This window comes from Piliocolobus tephrosceles, chromosome 13, assembly GCF_002776525.5.
Source record: "Piliocolobus tephrosceles isolate RC106 chromosome 13, ASM277652v3, whole genome shotgun sequence".
NCBI lineage: Eukaryota > Metazoa > Chordata > Mammalia > Primates > Cercopithecidae > Piliocolobus > Piliocolobus tephrosceles.
The window spans coordinates 3,753,138-3,777,901 of NC_045446.1; the positions used below are offsets into that span (position 1 = coordinate 3,753,138).

At 51.5% G+C, this 24,764-nt stretch overlaps 1 protein-coding gene across 1 annotated transcript in view; it reads left to right on the forward strand.

Annotated features, from left to right (window-relative positions):
- SHANK2 (SH3 and multiple ankyrin repeat domains 2) overlaps positions 1-24,764 on the forward strand; it is a 646,969-nt gene that overhangs the window by 397,831 nt on the left and 224,374 nt on the right. The window contains exon 14 of the mRNA XM_023186421.2: positions 16,225-16,300. Within this exon, the coding sequence (XP_023042189.2) occupies positions 16,225-16,300 (76 nt within the window). The remainder of the gene's footprint in view (positions 1-16,224; positions 16,301-24,764) is intronic.

The following is a 24,764-nucleotide window of genomic DNA, read 5'->3' on the forward strand; positions in this document are numbered from 1 at the left end:
AAAAGGGGGGAAGAAAAATGCCATAGGGAGGATGCAGCCAGATGCCGTGGGATGACCTTGACTCACAGAGCCGGGACGACCTGGGTTTGGATCCCAGCTCTGATGTTCAGCAGCCAGGTGACCTTGGAAATGATCAGATCACACCTGATTTTCTTCCGGATCGAGTCCTCTTATGGAGTCTCTGTGTTTATTACTGCAGAAGTGTTAAGATATGAATCTAATCACTAGCTCCGTCACTTGCTGATTGTGTTATAGGGGACACTATTTAACCTTCCTGTGCCTCAGTTTCCCCATCTGATAAGTGATTATTATAATGACAGTACCTGTCTCATAGGGCTGTTTGTGGTTAAACAAGATAAGGCATGGCCTTGCAGTTAGGACCCTGCCTGGCTGGGAGAAACAGAAACCGTTGCCTAAACTCGCAGGGCTTTACTCGTCTCACCCAACAGAAGTCAGGGGCCAGGCCGCAGGGGCCAGGTCGGCATAGCTGTGCCATGGTGATCTGGGCCTGTGACTCTTTCTCTCCTTCTCCTCAGCATGCTCTGGAGGCAGCATGGCTGTAGAGCCTCTTCCACATTCCAGACAGGGAAGAGGGAAGGGCTGAAAAGCTGCAGGCTCTGGGGAGGTTTGGTTTGGGGAAAGGAGGCCCCTCCTGGCAGGCGCCTGCTCCTGTCTCATTGGCCAGGACCTAGGCATTCCTGGAGGGAGGCTGGGAGCAGCGCTGAGCTTCCTGGCCCCTGGGGTAGAGGGAGGAGCTGCTGCTTGCAAATAGCTGTTGAGTGAGCCAAAGCAGTTTGTTGGAAGGAAGAAGGTGCTTAGCAGGGCCACAAGGCAGTGCCCAGAGCTTGGACACTGGCACAGATCGTTGGTGTGCACCTGAGCTTCTTTACCTGCACAGTGGAGGCCAATGCTGCTAGCACTTGTCTTGTAGGGTTGCTGGGAGCATTCAGAAGAGAGCGTGTTTTACACTTAAATGGTGTGTGTGGCACACGGCGAGGCAAGACGGATGGTGGAATGAGACAGGATCAAGATCACATGGTGGCAGCAATGGACACCCAGCACTGTGACGGACACCTGGCGCTGTCATTGACGGACACCCGGCGCTGTGACGGACACCCAGCCCTGTGACAGCTCTGCCGCCTGGAGGCATCTCCCTCCCATTCTCTTCCTCAGACTCTTGGAGGCTGACATCTCACCCTGGCCTTTCGACCATCAGTGGAACACGCAGCTGAGCCCCGACGTTGCTGGGCGCCCTTGGCCACCTTGTGAGCCTACCCGTCTGTCTCCCTCTCGGCTCCGTACATGAAGCTGCCGCTATGTGGGCCTTGTCTGCTCCACGCCCAAGCCCTGCTGCTACAGGGGTTCTGTGAAAGCAGACACGGCTACACTTGGGAAAAAGACTGCTTCGTAAAGTGGCAAGTCAATACTGCAACCCGTGTTCTTAAGGTGCTTCAGTCATCTTGCAGTACAACCAACAATTTCCTGAGATGACTAAAAAAAAAAACCAACCGTGGCAGAAGCAGCCGGCTCTCCGAAGTGATTTCTGTTTATCGGAGGATGGAAACACAGCCCAGCATGCCAGCACCCGCTTCCTTGGCCCCTGGATTTGGAGTCCATAGATCTGGCCCTTGTGTGGTGTTGGAGTGCTGGGGACCCACTGGCATACGCCCGATAGGGCTGGTGCCTCCCCTCACCACGCACACACCCATGCCCATGTTAAGGGAATTCAATGCATGTGGTTCTTTTGGGAAACTTCCCCCTGCACCTCGCTGCTGGGGTCTTACCCAGGCGTGTAACACAAAGTTGTTCTTCCCAGCATCGGGCAAAGAGGAGGAGCAGGGCGGATGACACACGCCACGCACGTGTGCGTGCAGGAGGAACCACGATCCTCTGGGGAGCTGGGAACAAGTGGAACCATGGACTTGCGTGCAGCTTCCACTACTGAAACCACTGTGATTCCAGGAAGGGGAGCCTGGCCCCCCGAGCTTGTGGTGCAGACTGGGAAAAGGGCTGTTGGTGCAGAACTGGGTGCTTTTAGCCGAGCGAGGAACCATCGTGCTGGCGGCTCAGCCTGAGTAAGGGCCACACCCACCCACGCAGGAGTCGTCTCCAGGAACTGAGCCCCGCCATAGGGCTCACCGTAAGTGGCAGAATCCGAACTGGAACTGAGTGTTGTCTGTATCTGGGAACAGTTAAATGCATTTCCTGGAAGCCGCTTCTCTGTCACCCTCGCAATTTCTGTCCTGTTGAAAGTTCTGAGCTCTGTTGCTGATGGGGAGGTAAACAGTTTTCTGAGCACAGCCTGCCCAGCTGTGCTGTCCGACAGGGATGGTGTCTTTGTGGTTATCGTGGCACAATAGTGACCCCCAGAGATGTTCACATCCTGATGTCCGGAAGCTCTGAATACATCAGCCGCATGGTCACGTGGAGTGGAGGTCGGAGAGGGAACTCAGGTTGCTGTCAGCTGAGGGTTATCTGGGTGGGTTCAGTGTGACCCCAAGAGTCCTTCAATGTGGGAGAGGAGGCATAGAGCTGAGAGTCAGAGGGATGCAATGCAATGAGGGGAAGGACTTGTGCCACTTTTGCTGGCTTTGAAGGTGGAGGCAGTGGCCAGGATCCAAGGAGCACCATGGCCTCTGGAAGCCGGATCGGGAAAGCAAGTGGATCCCCCGCGAGCCTCCAGCAGGAAGGAAGCCCCACAGACACCCTAACTTGAGCCCAGCAGACGTGGTCAGACTTCCGGCCTGCAGCTCTGTAAGAGGAGATGTTTGTGTTGTTAGAGGCCACCGAGCCTGGTCGTCTGTGCCGGCAGCCCCAGGAGCCCAGGTACCTGTCTGGTCCCCACGAGGTCCGTGTGCTGTGACGTCTGCCTGGGCATTCTGCACAGGGTCCTTATTTTCTCTTCCCCTCCCCTGCAAGGTCAGTCCCGGGAGCCCAGAAGGTGCTTGATGAGTGATCTGCAGCTGATTGAGCGAAGAAACGAGTGAGCCACGTCAGCTGGTGGCATTACTGTGATATGTGTTGCTTTTCAAATGAAAGCTCTGTGTCCCTCGGTTGAGCGACTCTCGGAGCCGGGGTCCCCGCCCTTCTGTCCCCCTCGTGGTGGGTCCCGTGCCTGACAGCTGGCCAGAGCAGAGACTGCGCCCCAGGAGTGGAGTCCTGGGCCTGGAGGCCGGGCAGGCGTGCTGGCTCCAAGCTCCGTGCACTCCCAGCATTCCTGCCTGCGGCACTCCTGCCCGTGTGTTTCTCTGCCTTGCAAGGAGCCCATCAGCATCTTTGGTTTTAAAAAAGAAAAGTTATTTCTGTCTTTCATCCCCATCAGTAATTTCTTCCCTCCTTGTGGTTCTGATCCCGCATTTGGCTCAGCAGCCTGGGCACAGCCTGAGCGGCGTCTGATTTAAAACCCGCGGAGATGGCAGGAGGCCGCGTGGGAGGGAAGCGTTTGGGCGCAGCGCTGGGGGGATTCGGAGCTGGACAGCCTGGCCACGTTGCCACCCGGGTGACTCTGAGCCCTCTAAACAGTGGGAAGGATGCCGCCGCGCAGGGCCGGTGTGGCCAGAGTGGACTTGAGGCTGCACGTTGTGGGAGCTCAGCAATCACAACCAGGATGACACGGACGTCCTGGGGACCCCCACCCCGTCCCAGAGCCCACTGCTGTGATGTTTGCCTCTTTGGGGTAAAGAGTCAAGAATGAGAGTTCAGAGAGGATGATGGATTTCAAGGGAGGGAAGAAGGGAAGATTCTCAGGGCCTTCCCTTCACCCACATGCCTCTCTCTCCCTTTCCCTCTCCCTCTCTGTCTCTTTCAATCTCTGTCTTGGATGAGACTGCAGACAAACCTCCAGAAAAAGAAAAAAAAAAAAAAAAACGTGAAGGAACCCGCAGCCCCAATACCCTCCGTTTTCTGTGCTGCGGAACCCGTGAGCACAGGTGTGTCCCCTCGCGCCCCCCACCCCGAGGCTCTGTGAGGCCAAAGTCAGGCAGCTGGACTGGGTTCTCTGTCCAGGCTCTCACAGGGCTCCCGTGGAGGGGTCTGAGGCCTGTGCTCTTGGCCGCAGGCTGGGGGAGGAGTCTGCCTCTGGGCACATTCAGGTTGTGGGCAGGATTTCGCTCCCTGAGTCTGTGGGACTGGCCTTACCAGCTCTTCTAGTCTCTCCGACTTCCCCTTCTGCCACCCACCAGAGACAAGTACTTGCTTTCAAAGGACTCATGAGATGAGATTAGTTCGGTCCTACCTGAGAATCCCCCTTTCGCCATCAACCCTGACATTACTGTGGGGGTGATGCCGGGGGCAAAGGTCGAGGGGGTATAGTCAGTTCTGCCTCCCTCGCCGGCCTCATGTGCTCCAGCACAGTCTGCATTCAGCCAGGTGTCTACAGCCCTCCTTGGGTTGGAAGCTTCCCTCCGGCCCCATTCTGTGGCTGAGAGGAGTGGTGGGACAGTCTCCTACAATCCTCTTTGCAGGTCAAAGATCGTGTGCGGTGGTTGGTTGCCCTTGACTTCAGAGCCCGGTCACTTGTCATGCGGCAGTCCTTAAGGCATTGTGAAGAGGGAGCCAGGCCCGCCTGGGGGGACGGCACAGCCCCCAGGTGTGGGGACAGCCAGTAGGGGTCAAGGTCCTGCCTTCCCACGGCCATCGAGGAGGCGGACGGCAGCCCTAAAATCGCGTTCATCTCAGAACAGGGGTTTTAGGTGCAAAGGCAGTGGTGGTTTTTGATCTGGAAGAGCGCCTAGAAAACCTCTTCAGCTGCCCCACCCTTTCCTGGCCTCTGAATTTCAAGTCCAGCAGCCAGGGAGTCTCAGTATCCTTCCTCCTTTACTTCTCTGCGGGAACCGTTCTTACCGCCCGTCCCCCTCCGTCCCTGAAAGTGTAGACCCAGCTCCGAGGGCTTCCCTCTGGCCCGCCCTACTGGCAACCTGAGGCCTGCAGCTGTCTCTTCTCTCGTCTCTCCCCGGCCTCTGCCCTCAGCTGTCACGTGGACTCGCTCGCCAGGGCTCCCCCAAGTCTCTCCCCCAACCCCCAAATCTCATGATACTTGCGTACCTTTGCCAGCTGTCTCTGCTACGGCCACACGCCCCAGCGGCCCAACACTGAGTGCGTGCGCTAAGCCTTCCCTTAACTACGCTCTGCCTCAGTGTCTGCGTTTGCGAAATGGGCGTCCTACAGAATTTTTCTATGGCTTGTCCTGAGCATTTTCCCATGGGATGTCAGGATGGCTGTGGTCACCGAGTGGGCTCTGTCAATCTGTAGCTAACATACGACATTTCCCCATCTCTGCTGGGACTTCCTCCTCCTTCCTCAGCCAGGTCAGACCTGACCTCAGCCCTCGGGGGCTCCCTATTCCCATCAAGAGCCTTGGCAATAGCCACCGTTAGCTAAGGTCCCGCCATGTGGCAGAGAACACAGTAAAGTAACCTGCCCAGGCTCCTGGGTCCATGTTCCTGTGTGTTCAGGGCTTTAGCTAATGTGACTCAGCTCTCTGCAGTCACCTTCTGAACTGTCCTGTTCAGAATTCGGCTGTATCAGAATTCTTCATGTGTGTTTTGTTTTGTTTTGTTTTGTTTTGTTTTGTTTTGTTTTGTGACAGGTTCTCACTCTGCCAGCCAGGCTGTGGTATAGTGATGTGATCTCAGCTCACTGTAGCCTCAAACTCCCAAGCTCAAGCGATCCTCCCACCTCAGCTTCCCAAGTAACTGGATTTATAGGCACATGCCACCATGCCGAGCTAATTTGTGTATTTTTTGTAGAGATGGGGTTTTGCCATGTTGGTCAGGCTGGTCTTGAACTCCTAGCCTCAAGCCATCTGCCCACCTTGGCCTCCCAAATTGCTGGGATTATAGGCATGAGCCACCACGCCCCGCCCTTCTTGTGTATTTTAAAATCTGCCCTGGAGGTCAGCAAGGGGTCTACACATCAGAAGGCCTTTCAGTCCCCTCTTCAGAACACATGGCATCATCTTCCCACTCTCCCGTGGCATCTGTGCTTGTTGTCAATTTACAAAAGTAAATTTGGGACGTAGTACTTGGGGAGAAGCATGAGAAAGCTCAGTATATTATCGTCGGGGACACTTCAGAGGGCTTGGAGGAGCGGCTCCCAGCAAAGGCGGACGATCCAAGGCCACCTGACCTGGAAGTGCTCTGTGGTCATTTGAAGTCAGCCTTAAGGTCCTTGGCCAAATCTCGGGGCCTCATTGTCTTTGTCGCGGACACAGGAGACATCTGACCGCTGCATGTTCAGTGCTCTCTGTCTGGTCTTTGTCACTGACCTTTAACAAAAAGTAACCCAGAAATGTCTGCGGTGCGTGGCTCTTGTGGTGGGGGAGTGAGGGGAATGATTGGAAATGTGGAGGGGACGTTACTCGGTTGTCATGGTGAATACCAATGTTTAGAGATTGGAGCAAGGATACCCAAAGCCCTGCAGTGTCCAGGGCCGTCCATTGGGAGAAATGGGCCACCAAGCCAGGACCTGAGATGACGTCTTGGGTGACAACAGGTTCCACCCAGCATGACAGACAGACTGAAAGATGGCACTCTTCCGGTTGCAAGAAATACAAAACTTACCTGAGCTGAGTTGCATGAAGAAATGGACCTTGGTCTAAGGACGCCAGAGCTTTTCCTGGTTGTCGAGGGCAGAAGGCACAGCCCTGCCTCCTGAGGCCCTGGAAGCACATGGGTCCCTCCACTGGTGCTGTGTGGTGACAGCCTCATCGCCCCAGCTATGATGTCCTCAGTGCATACTGGGAGCAGACTGTCCACGTCTACTCCAGATTCCCAGGGGAAGTTCTGATGATTGTCCTGGCCTGGCACAGGCGCCATCTCATGGCCCAGCCCTCTGTAACCAGGGCGTGGGGTGAGGTGGTGCAGAGGTGGTCAGGGAGCAGGGCTTCCTCTCTGCAGAGGGCAGGGGGTATTTTCAGAGAGGCTTGTAGACCAGAACACCCAAGCTGGGTTCCTGGACAGACAACAGTAGCCAACATGACTCGACGGCTTCCCTAGGCCGGATGCTGGGGAAAGGATTTATTTAGAAGTGTTCATTCGTCTTGTCCTCACCGCAGCCCTATAAACTCTGCTCTTGGCCCAGGGCACAGTTGAGAAAACTGAGGCTTGAAGGGAGGTTGTTTGCTGCCTGGGGTTGTGTAGCTAGCGAGAGATTGAAGCTCGAGCTTGTCTTGTCAAAGATGGACTGTTGTGTATCCTTCCTGTCTCTGTCTGTCCACGTGTGTCTCACGAGCAGAGGGGACCATTGCCCATGGAATGTGGCTGGAGTGTAAAGAGGTCAGCGTGCTCACAGGACCCTGTTCTCACCTCTCACCTTCTCTCTCTCTCTTTTTTTTGAGATGGAGTTTTACTTTGTCGCCCAGGCTGAAGTACAGTGGCGCGATCTTAGCTCACTGCAACCTCCGTCTCCCGGGTTCACGCAATTATCCTGCCTCAGCCTCCCAAGTAGCTGAGATTACAGGTGCCCACCACCACACCCAGCTAAATTTTGTATTTTTAGTAGAGATGGGTTTTTGCCATGTTGGCCAGGCTGGTCTTGAACTCCTGACCTCAGGTGATCCGCCCATCTCGGCCTCCCAAAGTGCTAGGATTACAGGCGTGAGCCACCACACCTGCCCCACCTTCTATCTCTTAGTTCCATAGCCTACCTCCTCCCAACCCATCCAAAAGATTAGCTTTTGGCCTTTCAGTGTCTTAGTCAATTTCTTTGAGAAAATTCCTCTTATTTCATTTTCCAGAAACAGTCAGAGCCCAGGATCAGAGGCCATTGGGATCTCCCCGGATGCCCTGTCTTGGCTTCCTTGCCAAGCTGTACAGCATCCTCTTTCCAGCGGCTCTGCTTAAAGGACTATTTTAAATGCTGACAGTCTGAAGCTTGTCATGCAATCTGTCACTGCCTCTCGTGAGTCCCAAAAGGTATATGAAATGGGATTTCTAGGTTTGGCCTTTTTTTTTTTTTTTTTTTCCTTTCAGTGTAGATTTTTCTAGGCCATACTCAGAAAACAGCTTTCAGGCCCTGCATGCTCAAATGCTGCGTGTGTGAGATGCCTGGACCGATGGTCCTCTCCTGGGACATGGGGTGAGTCGCCTTACATCCAGAGGATGTGTCAGGTTGACAAGTTCAAGAGCCTAAGGAATGTTTAGTCCCCATCGACCCACTTCACAGCTGAGAAGCAGAAGGCCCAGAGGGGCAAAGTGAGGAGGTCACAGCCAGCCACCGCCCCAGCCAGGGCTGTGTCCCCTGCCTCGGCAGTCCCTGGCAGGAGCTGTGATCATCCAACATCCTGGGCTCTATCTCCAACTTGCCACGCTCAGATCCAAGGAGATGGCCTGGCCAACATGGAATGGGAGCAAAGGGTCCAAGGGTGTGTGACTTTTACCCATTGGCTCACTTTCTCCAGAGTGACTGAGTGCCCACTATGTACCAGGCTCTGTTGTAGGATCTGGAGAGCTGGCATTGTGGTGAAATGTGAGCCGGGGAAGGAACATTTCAGGCAGAGTTAAGCATGCACAAAGGCCCTGAGGCGTCAATGAGCTCGACCTGTTCAAGAGCCAAGGAGGAGGCTAACTTGGCTGAGGGGACCGGGGAGGGGAAGAGCGGTGGGAGATGAGCCAGGGAGCAGGCAGGGCCATGTGGCGTCCGGCTTGTGCCATAGGAGGCAGCTTGAACATGACTCTGGTTGCGTTTGGAAGCCGTTGGAAAATGTTAAGCGGCAGAGTTGAAAATCACCGGATTTACTTGTTTTAAAAGCTCATTCTGTTGGCTCGCTAGAGTGTGAATCAGTGAAGGCGAGGGGCAAGCGTGGAAGCAGGGAGATGGGAGGCTACTGCAACAGTCCAGGTGCAAGATCATGGTGGTTCAGACTAGAGTGGTAGTGACTGCTGGCCTCCATGTGTGTGGAGCACTACAAACATTGCTGAGCCCCTGCTATATCCCCTGCTGATCCCAGTGCTGACCAGGAGGAAGTCCTGGTTGGAAACTTGGTTTTGACGTCAAGAAGTTTCTCCACGGTTAAGGAAGCAGACAAATCAATACTTCCCTCTTGGATGGTTGGCTTCTCTGCCTCCTTTATCATAGGCAGAGGGATCTCCTCTGAGACACATAAAGTGATGCCATATTCTGGCCATGCTTAATGGGATCCATTTCTGTTGTCTAGTAGGTTATTTTCTCCTTTTTTCCTAGGAAGTACAACCATTCTCTCAGAGGAGGCTAAATTCAGCCTTTGCCTTGATTTTGTCTGATCTTCCCTCCTATACTTGCTAGGACGATTTTGGTTGCTGGTGACAGAAACCCATCTCTGCCTAGGATGTACTGGCCTATAGGACTGAGAGGGCCATGGAGATGTGTTTCAGTCAGCTTGCCCTACATGAAGCTGCAGTAACAAGCGTTCCCCTTGGCTGGTCTGAGTGCAGCAGTGTTGACAGCTCATTGATCACAACCAGTTACAGATTTTGTTTGTTCCTTCTCCGTTCTCAGTGCTTCACCTGACTAGCTTTCAAAAATAAAACGTAAAAAATCCCCCAATCTCTGTGGTTTGGAACAACAAAGGTTTCTTTCTCATTCACGCCTTATGCCCATCATACATCAACAGATGGTGACTTGGGGACCCAGACCAATAGAACCACCAGCTTCTCAAATGTTTCGGTCGCCTTGCCCGAGGGCAAAAAGACAATGCTGGTGGCGGCGGGGGAGGGGGGGGGTCTTGCATTTGGAATTAAAGTCTCCAGCCAGGAAATAACATAAGTCACTTCCTCTCAAAATTCACTGGCTAAAATTAATTTCAAGGGCTTACTCAACCACAGGAGAGCCGAGAAGGTAGTGTCTGACCACATACCCCCTGGTGGAAAGCCAGAAGTATTTGATGAGTAGCCTCAGTGACCACCACAAGCCACAATCCGGGAACTCCTGGCATCAAGGTCTTTTGGCCCATCTCTCCCTGCCCCTTGAACTTGGTTCTGCCTTCCGCTGTGAGCTGGCTTCATCGCTGGACTCCCTCCCTGTGCTTTGAATGGTGGCCATAGCCCGTGTCCTTCTGTCGCATCTCTAAAAGGAAGCCAAGATCACCTTCCTCAGCAGTCAGACTACAGAACATCTCAGAAAAAGGCCACCTGGCCTTGCGTGGGCCATGGGTCACTTACTGCTAATGACAGGGCCTAGGAGAGTCCAGCAGGATCCCTGGACCACACCCACGTGTACACCCCTGTGTACCGGGTGGACTTGTTGGCCTCCTGAGGGGCAGCCTCACAGGACCTTCCCATGGTGAAGGGAAGCGGCTGTGTCCCCAGGAAAGCTGTGCGGCCATGGCATTTTCTTAGCCACGTGGTACAGCAACGCAACTATTAAATGCATTACTGCATCATTAAAAAGCAGAAAGCCAAGTTTTTTAATACCTTTTTAAAAAGGATATGCATTTGGTTTGTACAAGTGAGAAGCTGGGCATGGCTGTGTCCAGGGTTTCCAGCTGAGTCTCTAGGGCAGTCGCCCATCTCTCTGGGTCTTTCTGTCTCTGTTCCTGCCCTCCCTCCTCCCCCAGCCCTGTGTCATCCTGCACATGGGCGTCCCCCTCAGGCGCTGGCCTCCCTCTGTGTCCTGAGGCGTGGGAACCCCAGCAGCAGGAGTAGGATGGCATTGTCCCCGCTGGGGTCCCAGGCCCCTACCCTGATCCCGTCATTCACTGGGATCAAAGGGACATTCCGGCCAGGCTCCTGTGGCAACTGCAGGAGCCCAGGGCTGGGCGGTTGGATGGTGAGGGGCAGGGTGCCCTCACCTGACCATGTGGCTGGAACTGAGAAAGCACTGGTCCCACAGAAGGTAGGGAGGATGTGGCCAGCAGGATGAGCAGGTGCACGCGCAGCCGAAGGTGTGGTCAGCTCTGAGGCAGCATTGACCTCAGGCCCCGGCACCTGGGAAGCTGGCCTCTCAGCAGCGGGGAACAGCCAGCATCCTTTGTTGTCATTGGCGCACAGGGAGGCTGGTGTGGCCCCTGACCTCCTGCTCCTCCCCTCGTCTGTCTCAGGGTGTTTTATTTGTGACCACGTTTTCACCGGGAGATCCAGGGAGCCTTGGGAAGGGGCAGCCCAGCAGCCCCTGCCTCTCAGCGCAGTGCACAGCAAGTCCCAGGGGGCCAAACCTGGACAAGCCATGACGTGTACAACTGTAACACTGGGGACAGGGTCCCAAGGGCCGTCTAGCCCACCCCGCTCTTTCCAGTTCAGAAACCGAGGCTGCTGAGAGCATGTCCACAGGACGTAGCAGAGTCAAGAAGGCCACCTGGATTTACGCGGGTCACTCATTAGATGCTGCCTCCCAGGAACCCCATATGGGCGCTACCCTTGGAGGCTGCACTATAGTGGGCTCTGCTACCTCCTGGCTGGGGGATCTGAGGCAACTCACTCAAACTCTCTGAGCCTTCCCCTCCTCACCCATAAACCAGACACAGCAACATCAGACAGGTGAAGCACACACACCTAGAATACGTGTGGGCCCTGGTGAGTGGATCACCAGCTATGGCCATTGGTTGCTGTCAGCAGTGGTTGTGGAGGCACACATCTGGGGTCAGAGACCCACACTGCTGCTCACGGACTCCGTGACCTTGAGAGGCCACCTTGGGAGGCAGAGGTTTCTAAACTAATGTATGACCTTGACAGCATTAGTTAACATAACATAGCACTTTCAACATGCCACATGCCGTTCTAGTGTCTTACACGTATTGACTCCTCAATCCTTCCCCTTTGAGGAGGGGCTGTTACTAGCATCATCCTTTTAAAGATGACATGATGAGGACTTGCAGCCAGTAAGTGGTAGAGCTGGGCTCTGAATCGAGCCAGCCTGGCCTCGGAGCCCACATCCCTCATCCTTGCACTCTGCTACTTCTGTAAACCAGGGACAGGAAATCTGCTTACTTTGGGATATTGTGTGAGGACCAAGTAAGGGTAAAGACTTACTTTTAATGAAATGAGATAATTTAGCAGAGCATTCCACACTGGACAGTACATAAATATGTCTTCTGCTGCAGTGATGATGATAATGACTACAGTGATAATGACGATGATGATGATAGTGAAGAGGATGATTGTGGTGGTCATTGTGGTTGATGATGGTGGTGATGACAGTAGTGATGATGATGGTGGTGAAGAAGATGACGGTGCTGATGATGGTGATGGGGGTCGTGATGATGATTAGTGGTGATGATGATATGATGTTGGTGGTGATGGTGTTGGTGATGATGGTGAAGAAGATGGTGGTGATGGTGTTGGTGATGATGGTGAAGAAGACGGTGGTGGTGGTAATGGTGATGATGATGATAGGGGTGATGATGGTGGTGATGATGGCAGTAATTATGATGGTGATGATGGTGGAGATGATGATGGTGGTAATGGTGGTGGTGGTGATGGTGGTGGTGGTGATGGGTGGGGGTTATGGTAGTGATGGTGGTGATGCTGGTGATAATGGTGGTGATGATGGTGGTGATGGTGGTGGAGATGATGATGGTGATGGTGGTGGTGGTGGTGATGGTGGTGGAGATGATGATGGTAATGGTGGTGGTGGTGATGGTGATGGTGATGATGGGTGGGGGTTATGGTGGTGATGGTGGTGATGCTGGTGATAATGGTGGTGATGATGGTGGTGATGGTGGTGGAGATAATGGTGGTGGTAATGGTGGTGGTGGTGATGGTGGTAGTGATGATGGATGGGGGTTATGGTGGTGGTGATGGTGGTGATGCTGGTGATAATGGTGGTGATGATGGTGGAGATAATGATGGTGGTAATGGTGGTGGTGATGATGGGTGGGGGTTATGGTGGTGATGCTGGTGATAATGGTGGTGATGATGGTGGAGATAATGATGGTGGTAATGGTGGTGGTGGTGATGATGGGTGGGGGTTATGGTGGTGATGCTGGTGATAATGGTGGTGATGATGGATGGGAGTAATGGTAGTGATGGTGGATGGTGGTGATGATGATGATGGGAGTAGTGATGGTGGTGATAGTGGTGACAGTGATAATAATCTTGTCCCTTAGGATCCCTTTCCTGTCCCTTAGGGCCATATCCCAGAGCCCAAGTATAACTGTCTCTGGGAACCAGGAGACAGGGAAGGCCTGTGTGGTGGAATTCTTGTATGAAGCAGTCAGAGGTAATGTCCTTTTAAGGGCTCCTTTTTCTGGCTGAGTGCGTTGGCTCACGCCTGTAATCCTAACATTTTGGGAGGCTGAGACGGGCAGATCATGAGGTCAGCAGATCAAGACCATCCTGGCCAACACGGTGAAACCCCGTCTCTACTAAAAATACAAAAAAATTGGCCAGGTGTGGTGGCGGGAGCCTGTAGTCCCAGCTACTCGGGAGGCTGAGGCAGGAGAATGGCGTGAACCTGGGAGGCAGAGCTTGCAGTGAGCCGAGATTGCACCACTGCACTCCAGCCTGGGCGACAGAGTGAGACTCCATCTCAAAAAAAAAAAAAAAAAAAGTTCCCTTTTCTTACAATTTTGATACCAGAGAGGACTTTACTGTTCTTAATATCCTTACTGAGCCAAATGTAAAACTTGGTGAATGTTTTGTTAGTCTACACCCTTCTTCTCTTTGTTTCAAGTTTTGTTGGTCCATGAAACTCCAGTCTGGGACACACTGGCTACCTTACCTAGCTTAGAAATGGTTCCTTTACTGAAATAGTCTTTTCTTCTGGTAAACACACACACACGCATACACACACACATGTACAGTACACACACAGGCATACACACACACGCATGCATGCACACAGACGTGTACACACACACGTTCCACTATACACTCTCCTCTCTGCTTCTGGCCCCTGGCCTCTGATCTCAGCCAGGATCCTGCACCAATCAGCTGGTAGTGCCCAGCAGTTCCCTAGACAACCAGCGCAGAGCTGCCACGTGGGGGTGTAAGGAGCAGAGGCAGTTAACAGTAATAATAACAATTAGCAGCCAGTCCCTATGGCCCTTCATTGGCACTGTGAACTACTCTGCTTAAACCCATGGAAAAGTTCAAGTCTCATTTGTCCCTACGCATGCATGGCCCAACATAAATGTCACAGGGATTGCCTGACCGTGTGCTCCTACCTCACAGTTACCCACATGCTGGGCCCCTCATCCAGCCTGTGGAGCCTCAACACCCTGGGACTCCTCCTTCACCCCATCCCCGGGATCCTGAGCACAAAAAGCAGAGCCTGAGGCTCTGCCCTGCTGAATTCTTCCAATCCCTGCATACAGGGCACGGGCCTGACTACCAGGCAGACTTCATAAATGATGATTGGAATTGGACCCGTGCAAGACACTGGATGCCAGGGAAGAGGAGGACACAGGTGTCCTCCTGCACCTGGGCATATTTGTTGCAGATGCCAAGCACAGGGGAGGTGTATGCAGCTTGGCTGGACTGGTGCAGGCTTGGTGAGGGCCCTGTGCACTCTGACTAATCTGAGGGTGTATAGTGTGTTTTTATCTGGTAATTGTGCAATGTATCTTTTTGGTAGTACTAGCAGGGCTCCCACGGCCCTGAGTAAGGCTTTGAGGAGTGGCATTCAACAGAGTGAGGGCAGAGGGTGTCCCTGGCTGTACTGGAGGTGCTGCAGAGCGGAACGTGCCCCACTCACTGGGTGGTCATGGTAGTTAAACTGTTGAATACTTAAGCAACACTTTATAGCAGGGCCTGGTACACAGTAAGTGCTCGATAAATGTCAGTGATGATGATGGAGATGGTGATGATGTAGCTGTTCAGGGAATCCTGTTGTGTTTTGGAGGAGGCTCAGGTGTTTGTGGGGAGCAGTGTGGAAGGGGTGGAGACAGCTGGGAGCTTCCATGGGGAGGACCCATCTGTCCTACACAGGCAGGGCGCTGCTAAGGCAGTGTTAGCCGCTGCATCAAATTAATCCAAGGTTGCAGCCTAATGTGGTAGAAATGCAACACTTGCTTACGTAAGGGTCCAGGGCACAGAGACCCAGCTGTTGACCCCAGGGTCTCAGAGGCCTGAGCGTTGAGCTGGCAGAAGCAGGAAGAGAGAGTCGGGAGAGAACACTGGCTTCTAAAAAGCCTAAGCTTGGAAGGGACCCTTCCCACCCTGCTTGTGCTCACATCTCAGTGGTGAGAACTAGTCACGTGGCCACATCTGGGTGCAAGGGAGGCTGGGAAATGGAGTCCTGGGCTCAACACCTGCCTCCTTTCCTGCCCCCAAGGGCAACACCACACTGCTGGAAAAGGGAAAGGGTTCTTGGAACGTGTGCCTTTGGTGAACAGCTGGCTGCCTCTGGGCACATGAAAGGTGTGGAGACCTTTCTCAGTTCCCTCACTTTACTTTTGAACTGCAAATATGCATTTTGGGGTTTGAGCAGGAAAAAAACATGCTTTCGCCTCAGAATTTGGGATGGAGGAGGCTAACAACAGAGAAGGTTGTTTACAGAGTTTAAATTAAACTTCGGGCCATTTTCCTGAAGTCAGTTGCACAATTTCTTTGGCTGTTTTGCAGGGTTTAGGTAGGAGATCGTTCAGGAAATCCTGTTTGGGAGGAAAGTAAACAGGAACTCGTGAGCTGCTGTTTTATGTCTTTCTGTTGTAGTTTTTTTTTTTTTTCTCTCTCTCTCTCTGACGCTGAACTATCCATTAAATCTAATTACACCGCTCATATCATTTCCCATGAAATTTATGTCTCAGTCTGCTGAGTAAGGGGAACAAGCAGAGGACTTAATTAGAAACGTTAATCACGTGGGTTTGGTGCTTTTTTTTTTTTTTTTTTTTTTAAGGAGAGAGGAACTATAATCAGGAAAATGACAATAAATGTTCTTTCTTTCCTGAAAGGCAGTTGTCTGCAGGTTTTCAGTTTTGCTGGAAAGCTCATCACAGCAGAATGCTCTTCTAGTGGATTCCATGAGCTGAGTGGGCTGCCCTGTCGTGGCCTGAGCTGGCCTGCCCTCTCGTCTTCACAGGCTGCTTCCTTCTGCCTCCTCTGTGAGATGAGGCCTGTGGGACTCTGCCTCCCTTAGGGAGTGGTGCTCCTGACTCTTCAGTGGTCAGCATTGGGGTGCACATGCATTCTCCAAGTTTCTCAAAGTCGCGCCCCAGAACCAGGCCTCATTTTTCTCCAGACCCTTCCCCAGGACAGGGCATCTCACATTTTGGGGAGTCGGTGAGAGGGCCCACCAGCCTTGTGTTTTGTGGGTTCAGAGTTCGGGGACCATGACTTTTCTGAATGGTGTTTCCCTTCCCTCTCTGTACAGAAACCCGTGCTGACCGCAGCAAGAAGCTCTTCAGGCACTACACCGTGGGCTCCTATGACAGCTTCGACACTTCCAGGTAAGACGCGCTGCTTTCTCTTCCAGGACCCTCTGGTCAAAGCTGTTCGTCTGTGCTGCAAACACGCTGGACCACCTTACATGCAGCTTTCAGGCCCCTCGTGTCTGCCTCCTGCTGTGTGTTACCAGACTAGGACTGTGGAAGCCACCGTTTCCCGGAGCCCCCTGCCTGAGAGGTGTACTTGGTGCCACCTTCGGTTTGTGTCCAGCCAGAGCACACCTGTGTGGTGGCCCCAGGGAGAGGGCTGGCCGGCATTGTTTTCGCGAAAGCACGCAAATGTCAAGGATGAAGGCAGTGGGCCACAGGAGCCTCGAGGCAGTACCGGGGTAGCGGCATCCCCCAGGGGAGTATTTCGGATGCCTCAGGCCTGGGTTCCTGCCTCCTCTGCGGTCCTCAGAGGTTCTCTCAGGTTCTCTCCTGAGACTCAGAGGTCTCAGGAATGGTTCTCATCCATTCCTGCCACTTCTGCTTAGGTGGAGTGGCTGTGAGGGAAGGAGGCAGGCAGGCCTCCAGTCAGCCAGATCTCAGCACAGCAGGTTTGGGTTCGTCGGATGTGTGGAAAGAGCCCTGCCTCATTGACAGTGTGACTGGCACAGGCACATGGTTGGATTTTTCTGCAGAAACCACACCTGTGTGGCACCAGCTGTGGGGACGTCCTTGGGTCTCTGTGCCCCTCTGCCTGCAGGGGAGGTTGAGGCTGGGGGGTGTCCTGCTGGCCCCGAGTGTGGGAACAGACCCCTCCATGTGGGGAGCCCCAGATAGAGGGTTCTTACTGGATGCTGAAGCTCAACAGGTGCCAGTGTGTGAGGTAGAAAAGAGAAGGAGATGCAGATGCAGGCCCCAGGGACTTGAGGGTCCTGCGCCCAACCCTCCTGGCTGAGGAGCCTCTTCTCAGAAGCTGACCACACCCGTCTCCTCCAGAGGTGGGAGGGTCCTACCCTGAGTTCTTCCCCAACCTCAAGGACATCTGTGATGAGCAGCCCAGACCACTGCCCTCGACTCTTACCTGCCTGTGGAGGGATCCAACTGGGTTGGCTGATTGGTTTGTTTTTGTCTGTTTTGATTGAGGTAAAATGTACATAACCTAAAACTTACAATTTAAAGTGTACAATAAGGTAGCAGGTAGTATGTTTACAGTATTATGCAACCATCACCACTCTCTGCTTCCAAAACATTTTGTCACCCATTAGCAGTCACTCCCACTCCCATTGCCCCTCCCCAGCCCCTGGCACCCACCCACCTGCTTCTGGCTCCAGGCTCTGCCTGCCTCCGTGCTGTGCGTAGATGGAATCAGCTGCTACATGATCTTTCATGTCTGGCCTCTTCCACGCTGCATCGTGTTTTCAAAGTCCATCCACATGGTGGTATGCATCAGTACTTCATTCCTTCCCTGCCCCCAATATTTTCTTATTGTGGTAAAATACGTGTAATATAAAGTTTCCTATTCCAACCATTTGTTAGGGAATCACTAGTTTAGTGCTATTAAGAACATTCACAGCTTTGTGTAGCCAACACCACCATCCAGCTCCAGAGCTCTTTTGTCTTGCAAAGTTGAAACTCTGTCTGCATTAATGGAAACTCCCGACTCCACCTCCCTCAAACTCCAGCCCCCCACTTGTCTACTTTCTGTCTCTATGAATTTGATGACTCTAGGAACCTCAGATGAGTGGAATCCTGACGTATTCATCTTTCTGTGACTGGCTTCTTTCACTGAGCATAATATCTTCAGGGTTCATTCTTGTTGTAGCATGTCTGGATTTTCTTCCTTTTTTTTAGGGTTGAATAATGTTTCATTGTATGGACGGACCACATTTTGCTCATCCCTTCATCTGTCAGTGAGCACAGGTTGTTTCCACCTTTTGGCTGTTGTGAATGGTATTGATTGCCATTGATATTTGCATGCAAGTATGTGCATGTACTTAGGAGCGGAATTGCTCATTGGACTCAGTTATAATGCTGACCTGTCCCAGCCGCTTCTCGTGTAAATGAGGTGTGCTATAAAAGGAACGCTACAGCCAGGAGAGGAGCCGGTACCCCTCCAGGGAATGTCACAGACTTTCCAGGTCTTGCTACACTTGCCCACTTTTTTACATTGAAGCCCAGGTGTGATCCATGGCCTGGTCACAAACACAGCCCTAAAAGGCAGCTTAGGGGCTGACCCCAGTTTCTCCCGATGAGCCTTTATTTGGGATAGATGAATTGTTTCTGCAGCAGTAGCAGAAGGCTGCCTGTGGAAGTGGACCCTGGGCAGGTGGTCATAGTGGGCCTATCACACTGTGATAGGATCTATGATAGCAAGCAGAGTCTGCACAATGGTCCCCAGTACCTGAGGCTCCCCACAGAGGAGCAGAGGAAGGACCTGCCTGGGAAGAGAGACATCTGTGGGCCAAGCTGCCTGGGGTCATGTAGCAAAGGTGTGGCACATGGCTAACAGCAGGACCAGAAAGCACCAGGGACATGGGCTGGAGTTCAGCCAAGAGAAGACTTGCAGAACTATTGTGGCTGTTCAGGCTGCCTCAGGAGGTAGTGAGCTCCCCATACTGGAAGGAGCCAAGCAGGGCTGGGGATTCTCTTGCCAGAATGTCACAGAAGATTGGACTCGATGACCTCCAAGATCCCCACCAACTCTGCATCCCTGTTTTGGTGTCCAGACAAGGACTTTTGTTTTACATGTGTACCGAACACCTGCTCTGCCAGGTCCTGGGATCTCACCTCAGAGAGGAGGAACATGCGGACCACACTGGGGTCAACTGGTAGCTTAAGCAAATGGTGGAAAGCTTCAGCCTTGACCAGAGTTAGGAGTCAGCTCCAGCACTCCCATGGTGAGGGATCAGACAAGCTGTGGGTCTCACGTGACCCTGTGTTTCATTGGAAGAAACAAGAGTCATAACAGCACTGCTTATCCACCCCTCCCATGCACCACCCACCCTGCATGGAGCATAGCCCTGTTCGTAGCTGAGCCTCCCAGTGAGCTGGTAACACAAGTGTTACATTCCACCTGGTAGAGGGACACTGATGGAGGGGAAAGGAAGGCCAAGTCGATGAGCATCTGAGCCTGAATATGAGGCCTGATCTGTGGGCAGTAGAGCCCTGGCACTTGGGTCCTGCCTTCCTGTGGTGAGGATGGTACTGCCCAAAGACATCCTGGGTTGAGGGAAACTGACGAGGAGGAGGGCCAGTGTTTTTTGTGGTGACAGAGTCAGCACCTCCTGAAGCATTATTGGGAGAGATGCGCATAGATGGAATCAGCCACTATGTGGTCTTTTGTGTCTGGCTTCTTCCACTCTGCATCATGTTTTCAAAGTGCACCCGCACAGTGACACACACACCAGTACTTCATTCCCTCCCCGCCCCCCAGTTTTTTCTTATTGTGGTAAAATATACATAATATAAACTTTCCTAATCTGACCGTTTTTACGTGAATCACTAGTTTAGTGGAATTAAGACATTCACTGTGTTGTGCAAGCAAAACCACCATCCAGCGCCAGGGCTCTTTCATCTTGCAAAGTTGGAACTCTGTCTGCATTAACGCAAACTCCCCGCCCCGCCTCCCTCAGACTCTGGCCCCCACCTGTCTCCTTTCTGTCTCTATGAATTTGATGACTCTAGGAACCTCAGATGAATGGAATCCTGATGTGTTCAGGATGATGGTATTACCTTTGTTAATCCCTGACTGTCTGAGCTGGTTCATAACAGGTGCAGGGTTAGCCTGAGGGAGCCCAGAACTGGCCTTGACCAGACTGTGAACCTGTGAGCATGGCAGGGTGGATGGGGGACAGGCAGTGCTGACAGAGGGTGGGTAGTACAGATGGAGGGTGGGCAGTGTAGGCAGAGAGCGGGCAGTGTGGAAGGAGAGCGGGTGGCATGGAAGGAGGGCCAGCAGCCTGGAAGCTTGTGGACAGAGATGAGTAGGTCTTGTGCACCCCTGTGACCCTGGAATGGCGTAGCTCTGGAGTGGGTGTAGAGTGAGAGGCTGACTGCCAGCTTCTCCAGTGGAGCAGGAGGAGCATCTGGAGGTCATGGTCACCAGGGCATGGGTGTAGAACAGCCTGTAGCTTGCAAACGCTTGTCGGCATTCATGTTGCAACTAGACTAATGAGCAGCAGAAACCTGGGTGCAGTGCCAGCCCCGTGGGCCAATTATCCAGAGTCGGCTGTGGGGTCGCAATCTGGGCAGACGGCACGTGGCTGAGGCCACCCCACTGCCGATGCAAGTGTAATGAGAGAAAATGCCATGGGAAGTGAGACTCAATGGAGACATTTTCTGAATCAGTCAGGAGGTTTCTCCCCTTCCCACCTCCTCTTATGTCAAAAACTGCTCAGAGTCTCAGAGCTGGAGAGCCAAATGTTAAAACACACCAGTTCATTAGGGAACATACTCAGTTGTTCCAGCCAGTTCCCTCCCTGGGATTCCCCTCCACTCACTCGGAAAACAGTGAGAGAAGGATCTAGAAATGGCCACATTAATTAAAGTCAAACAACAGAGGCTCTAAGGGCCATTTCTACTCAGGACTTTACAGATATTTCAATGTCATTTTTAAAAAACATGTCTCCACTCAGGGAATGGGAATCTTAAGTTCCCACTCCTCTTTAACTGAATACCCAGCCTCACCATGGGATACCCAGGAGAAGTCTACCTGGTGGGATGGGGGAGAACTCAGGATCTCGCTTTAGGCTGAACAGACTCCATTTATACATTTATACATCCATCCTTCCAACCGTCCACTCACTCAGCCATTTATCTTTCTATCACTCATCCATCCACCTATTCATCTATCCACCCAGTCACCTGTCCACCTGTCCATCTATCCACACATCCATCTATCCATCCATCAATCTATCCATCCATCCATCTATGAATCCATCCATCCATATGTATGTCTTTATCCATCCACGCATTCATCTGTTCCCTCCCCTGTCCACCCATCTACTTACCCACCCATCCATCCACCCATCTACTCATACATCAATCCATCCATCCACCCAACCACTGCATTCACCTGTCCATCTGTTTAACCAGTATTTATCAAGACCTGACTATTCTGGGAGCTGAGGATGTAGAGGTAAACAAGGCAAGCACATTCTTTGACTTCAAGTAGGTTACAGTCTAATTAGTAAAAGTACACAATAAAGTTAACAAATGAAGCAGAGGATCTCCCTTTGTAGTTGATGCTATGAAGCAGACAAGTACGGTCATAGAGTCCTGGGAGGTTGGGTCATGCCAGCTTTATGCAGGGATGCCAGGGAGCAAGCGTCTCCCTGAAGAAGTGACTTTTGAGTTGAAACCCAAAGATTGAGGAGGAATCAGCCCTCAAGAGAAGGTTCAGCAAGCACAGAAGCACTGGGGTGATGAGAGGATTCGACGCTGCAGGAATAGCCACAGCCTAGGAAAAAGTAGAAGCAGTAATGTCAGAGAAAGACCTCGTGCTTCATGAAAGGAGTTGGGTCTTCTCGCACTTGCAGTGGAGGCATTGGAGGGCGTTAGGCAGAAGTGACATCATCTGAATCACTTTTCTGGAGGAAAGCAGATGGCAGGATGGATGGAGTCCAGTGAGGAGCCCAGTTGCAATTATCCAGGCCAAGCAACAACGGTAGTTGGGGCTGGTGGAGGAGGTGGGGTAGAGAGGTGGATGGAACTGAGGTGTAGGATGAAGTTAGATTGGAAAGGGGCATGGACATGGGGGTGAGGAAGAGCACGGAGGACTTAGCTCTCGCCTTCTCTTGGTTTTCGCAGGGAGGAGCTCCCGGAGGCACATCCTTATTGGCAGCAAGGAAGGAACATGTCCGTTAATGCCACTCAAGGAAAGGGTTTAAGAAGGTGCTGAGCATCTGTTTTTTGTTCTCCCTTAGAGAAAACCAGTTTTATCTTAGAGAGTGAATTAGAAGGATGGCAAAGTATGCCTGTTCACCATTGAATATCCACTGTCCACAACTCCCCATTTTCATGGCTTTTGAGCCTCACAGCCCAATTTTTATCTTTTCTAAATCAGTAATAAGAAATACACATACCTGGTTTAAAAATTCAAGATATGCAGGAAATTGATAGAGTGTGAAGGGTAGGTCTCCCATCTTTGCCTTCTAGTCCCCAAGTTCTTCTCCTTACAGAGGATCTCTGTTGCTAGGTTCCTGAGGATCTTTCTAGAGAAGGACCCTGCAGCTAGAAGCATATATACATATTATCTGAAGCATTCTAAAGACCCTGAGAAATCACTGGTCCTAAGTTTTCTCTCTGGCTTTCCAGCTAAGTAACTATGCAACCTTGGGTAGCTCACCTCCCCTCCCTGAGTCTTCAGTTCCTGTTGTTTGCAAAGTAGAGCTGCTTCCAACTCATTCTACATCTCCAGTTGTGTTCGTGTTAAGGATGAATGAGAAAATATGTTTAGTACTTGCAGCTCCTAAGAGGCATGTGCTATATAAATCCAGAGGGGTGCTGAGTTGTGAGCAGCGTGTGTGGGTAGCTGGCTTTCCTTTGAAACCCTAACTCTGCGCTGTAGAAGACTGCCTCAGTGTGTAGGTTGTAAGAACTGAATGGCAAGAAACGTTGATTTCCCCCATCTTTCCTCCGCCATTAGTTTGTGTTTTTATATGTTTGTTATTATTTCTTAGACTTGAAAAGAAGGCTTTATTCCTGAGTATGTCTACTGTCTGGACACAGAAGGAAGCACACCCCATTTGTTCCTTACTCTCAACTGGAGGCTGGGCCTCGCAGTTAATATGGAAGCCCTCATAGCGGCTTCTTTGAGGCATAGTTTGGGGCAGGGCAAGAGATTATTTCACTGTTTATTTCATGCATTTTATGTATTTTTTTTTTTTTTTACTATTTATTTATTTATTTTTGAGACAGAGTCTTGCTCTGTTGCCCAGGCTGGAGTGCAATGGCGTGATTTCAGCTTACTGTAACCTCTGCCTCCCAGGTTCAATTGATTCTCCTGCCTCAACCTCCTAAGTAACTGGAATTATAGGCATGTGCCACCATGCCTGGCTAATTATTTTATATTTTTAGTAGAGATGAGGTTTCACTATGTTGGCCTGGCTGGTCTCAAACTCCTGACCTCAGGTGATCCACCAGCGTCAGCCTCCCAAAGTGCTGGGATTACAGTCGTGAGCCAATGCACCTTATTTTTATTTTTGCAAGTATATAGTGCTTTTGTAGTTTTTTGAAACAGAGAGGTATTTCTCTGGGTATGGGCAAAGGAAGGCATCACAACCACAGATGACCCATCTCTTCCTTCATGCTCTCCCAGCATGGTAAAGATGGTGGCTGGGGCCAGGTCTCCATTTGGGTGAGTCATTTCTCCAGGGAGTGCTGCTCTTCTCTGTGGTCTCTATTGTGATGGACAGCCCTCCCAGTGCCTAAACAGGAGACCTGAGTGTCCCCCTCCTCATTGTCCCTTGGTTTCCTCCCTCGCCCCTTCCTTTAGTCCATCACAAGGGTCAAGGAGTCCTGCCTTCTCCTTGTCCTCCTCTTGTTTCACTGGGCCGGCTCCTTGGCTCTTGTCCGTGTTCTCTGTTCCCTATAGCACCCCACAGTCTGGCTGCCCCAGGGACTCCTCCCCTCATCCATTCTCAGTGAACTCTCAGTTTCACATTTTTCCTTCCTCCATAAATTTTCACCGAAGTACTGCATGCATGTAATGAAAGTAACTAATTAAACTACAGAGATAGGGCTAAGAGTAGAAATAAATTATTGTCTGCCCACTCTGACCCAGCTTCATCCCCACAGCCCCACTTGGCAGACAAAAAACAGTTTTTAAATTAGGTCTGCTTCATTCTTCTGGTCAGTACCTTCCCAACGTGATGATTACTCCCATATTTCTTAATTTTAAAATGTGAAACATCCTTGACACATTGCTGGAAAAGATGAGACTTTCATAGTTTGACCCTCACCTCCAAATTTGAATAGTTCTTGCCAGTATGCTAATGGATTACCTTTAAATAACATTCTTAAACTTCTCTCTCTTGTTTAATGCATTTTAGACAATATCACTTGACCTTTTGGTATATTTATACGTTCTAAGTTCTCTCTCTAAGTTGGACTCAGAAGTTAAAAAACGGTGGAGGGTGGACACAGTGGCTCACACCTGTAACCTCAGCACTTTGGGAGGCCAAGGCAGGAGGATTGCTTTAACCCAGGCATTCGAGACCAACATAGACAACAAAGTGAAACCAAAAAGAAAACAAAAAACAAAAACAAAAAAAACACACACATACACCCACACACATGGAAAGTATTACATTTTGATGATAATACAAATGGGGTTAGGATTCCAATTCCTCTTTACAGACCTGTGAGAAGAAGAGTATTAATAGTATCACAACCCAATGAGTTTTGTTTTTTTTTTCCTGCTCTATTAGTGGTTCAGAGTTAATTCCACATTTCAGCTGAATATTAGGATCATGATTTTCAACATGAAGATTTTATTTTTCCTGGAGTTTCCGATTGCCTTTTTTTTTTTCTTGTGGGA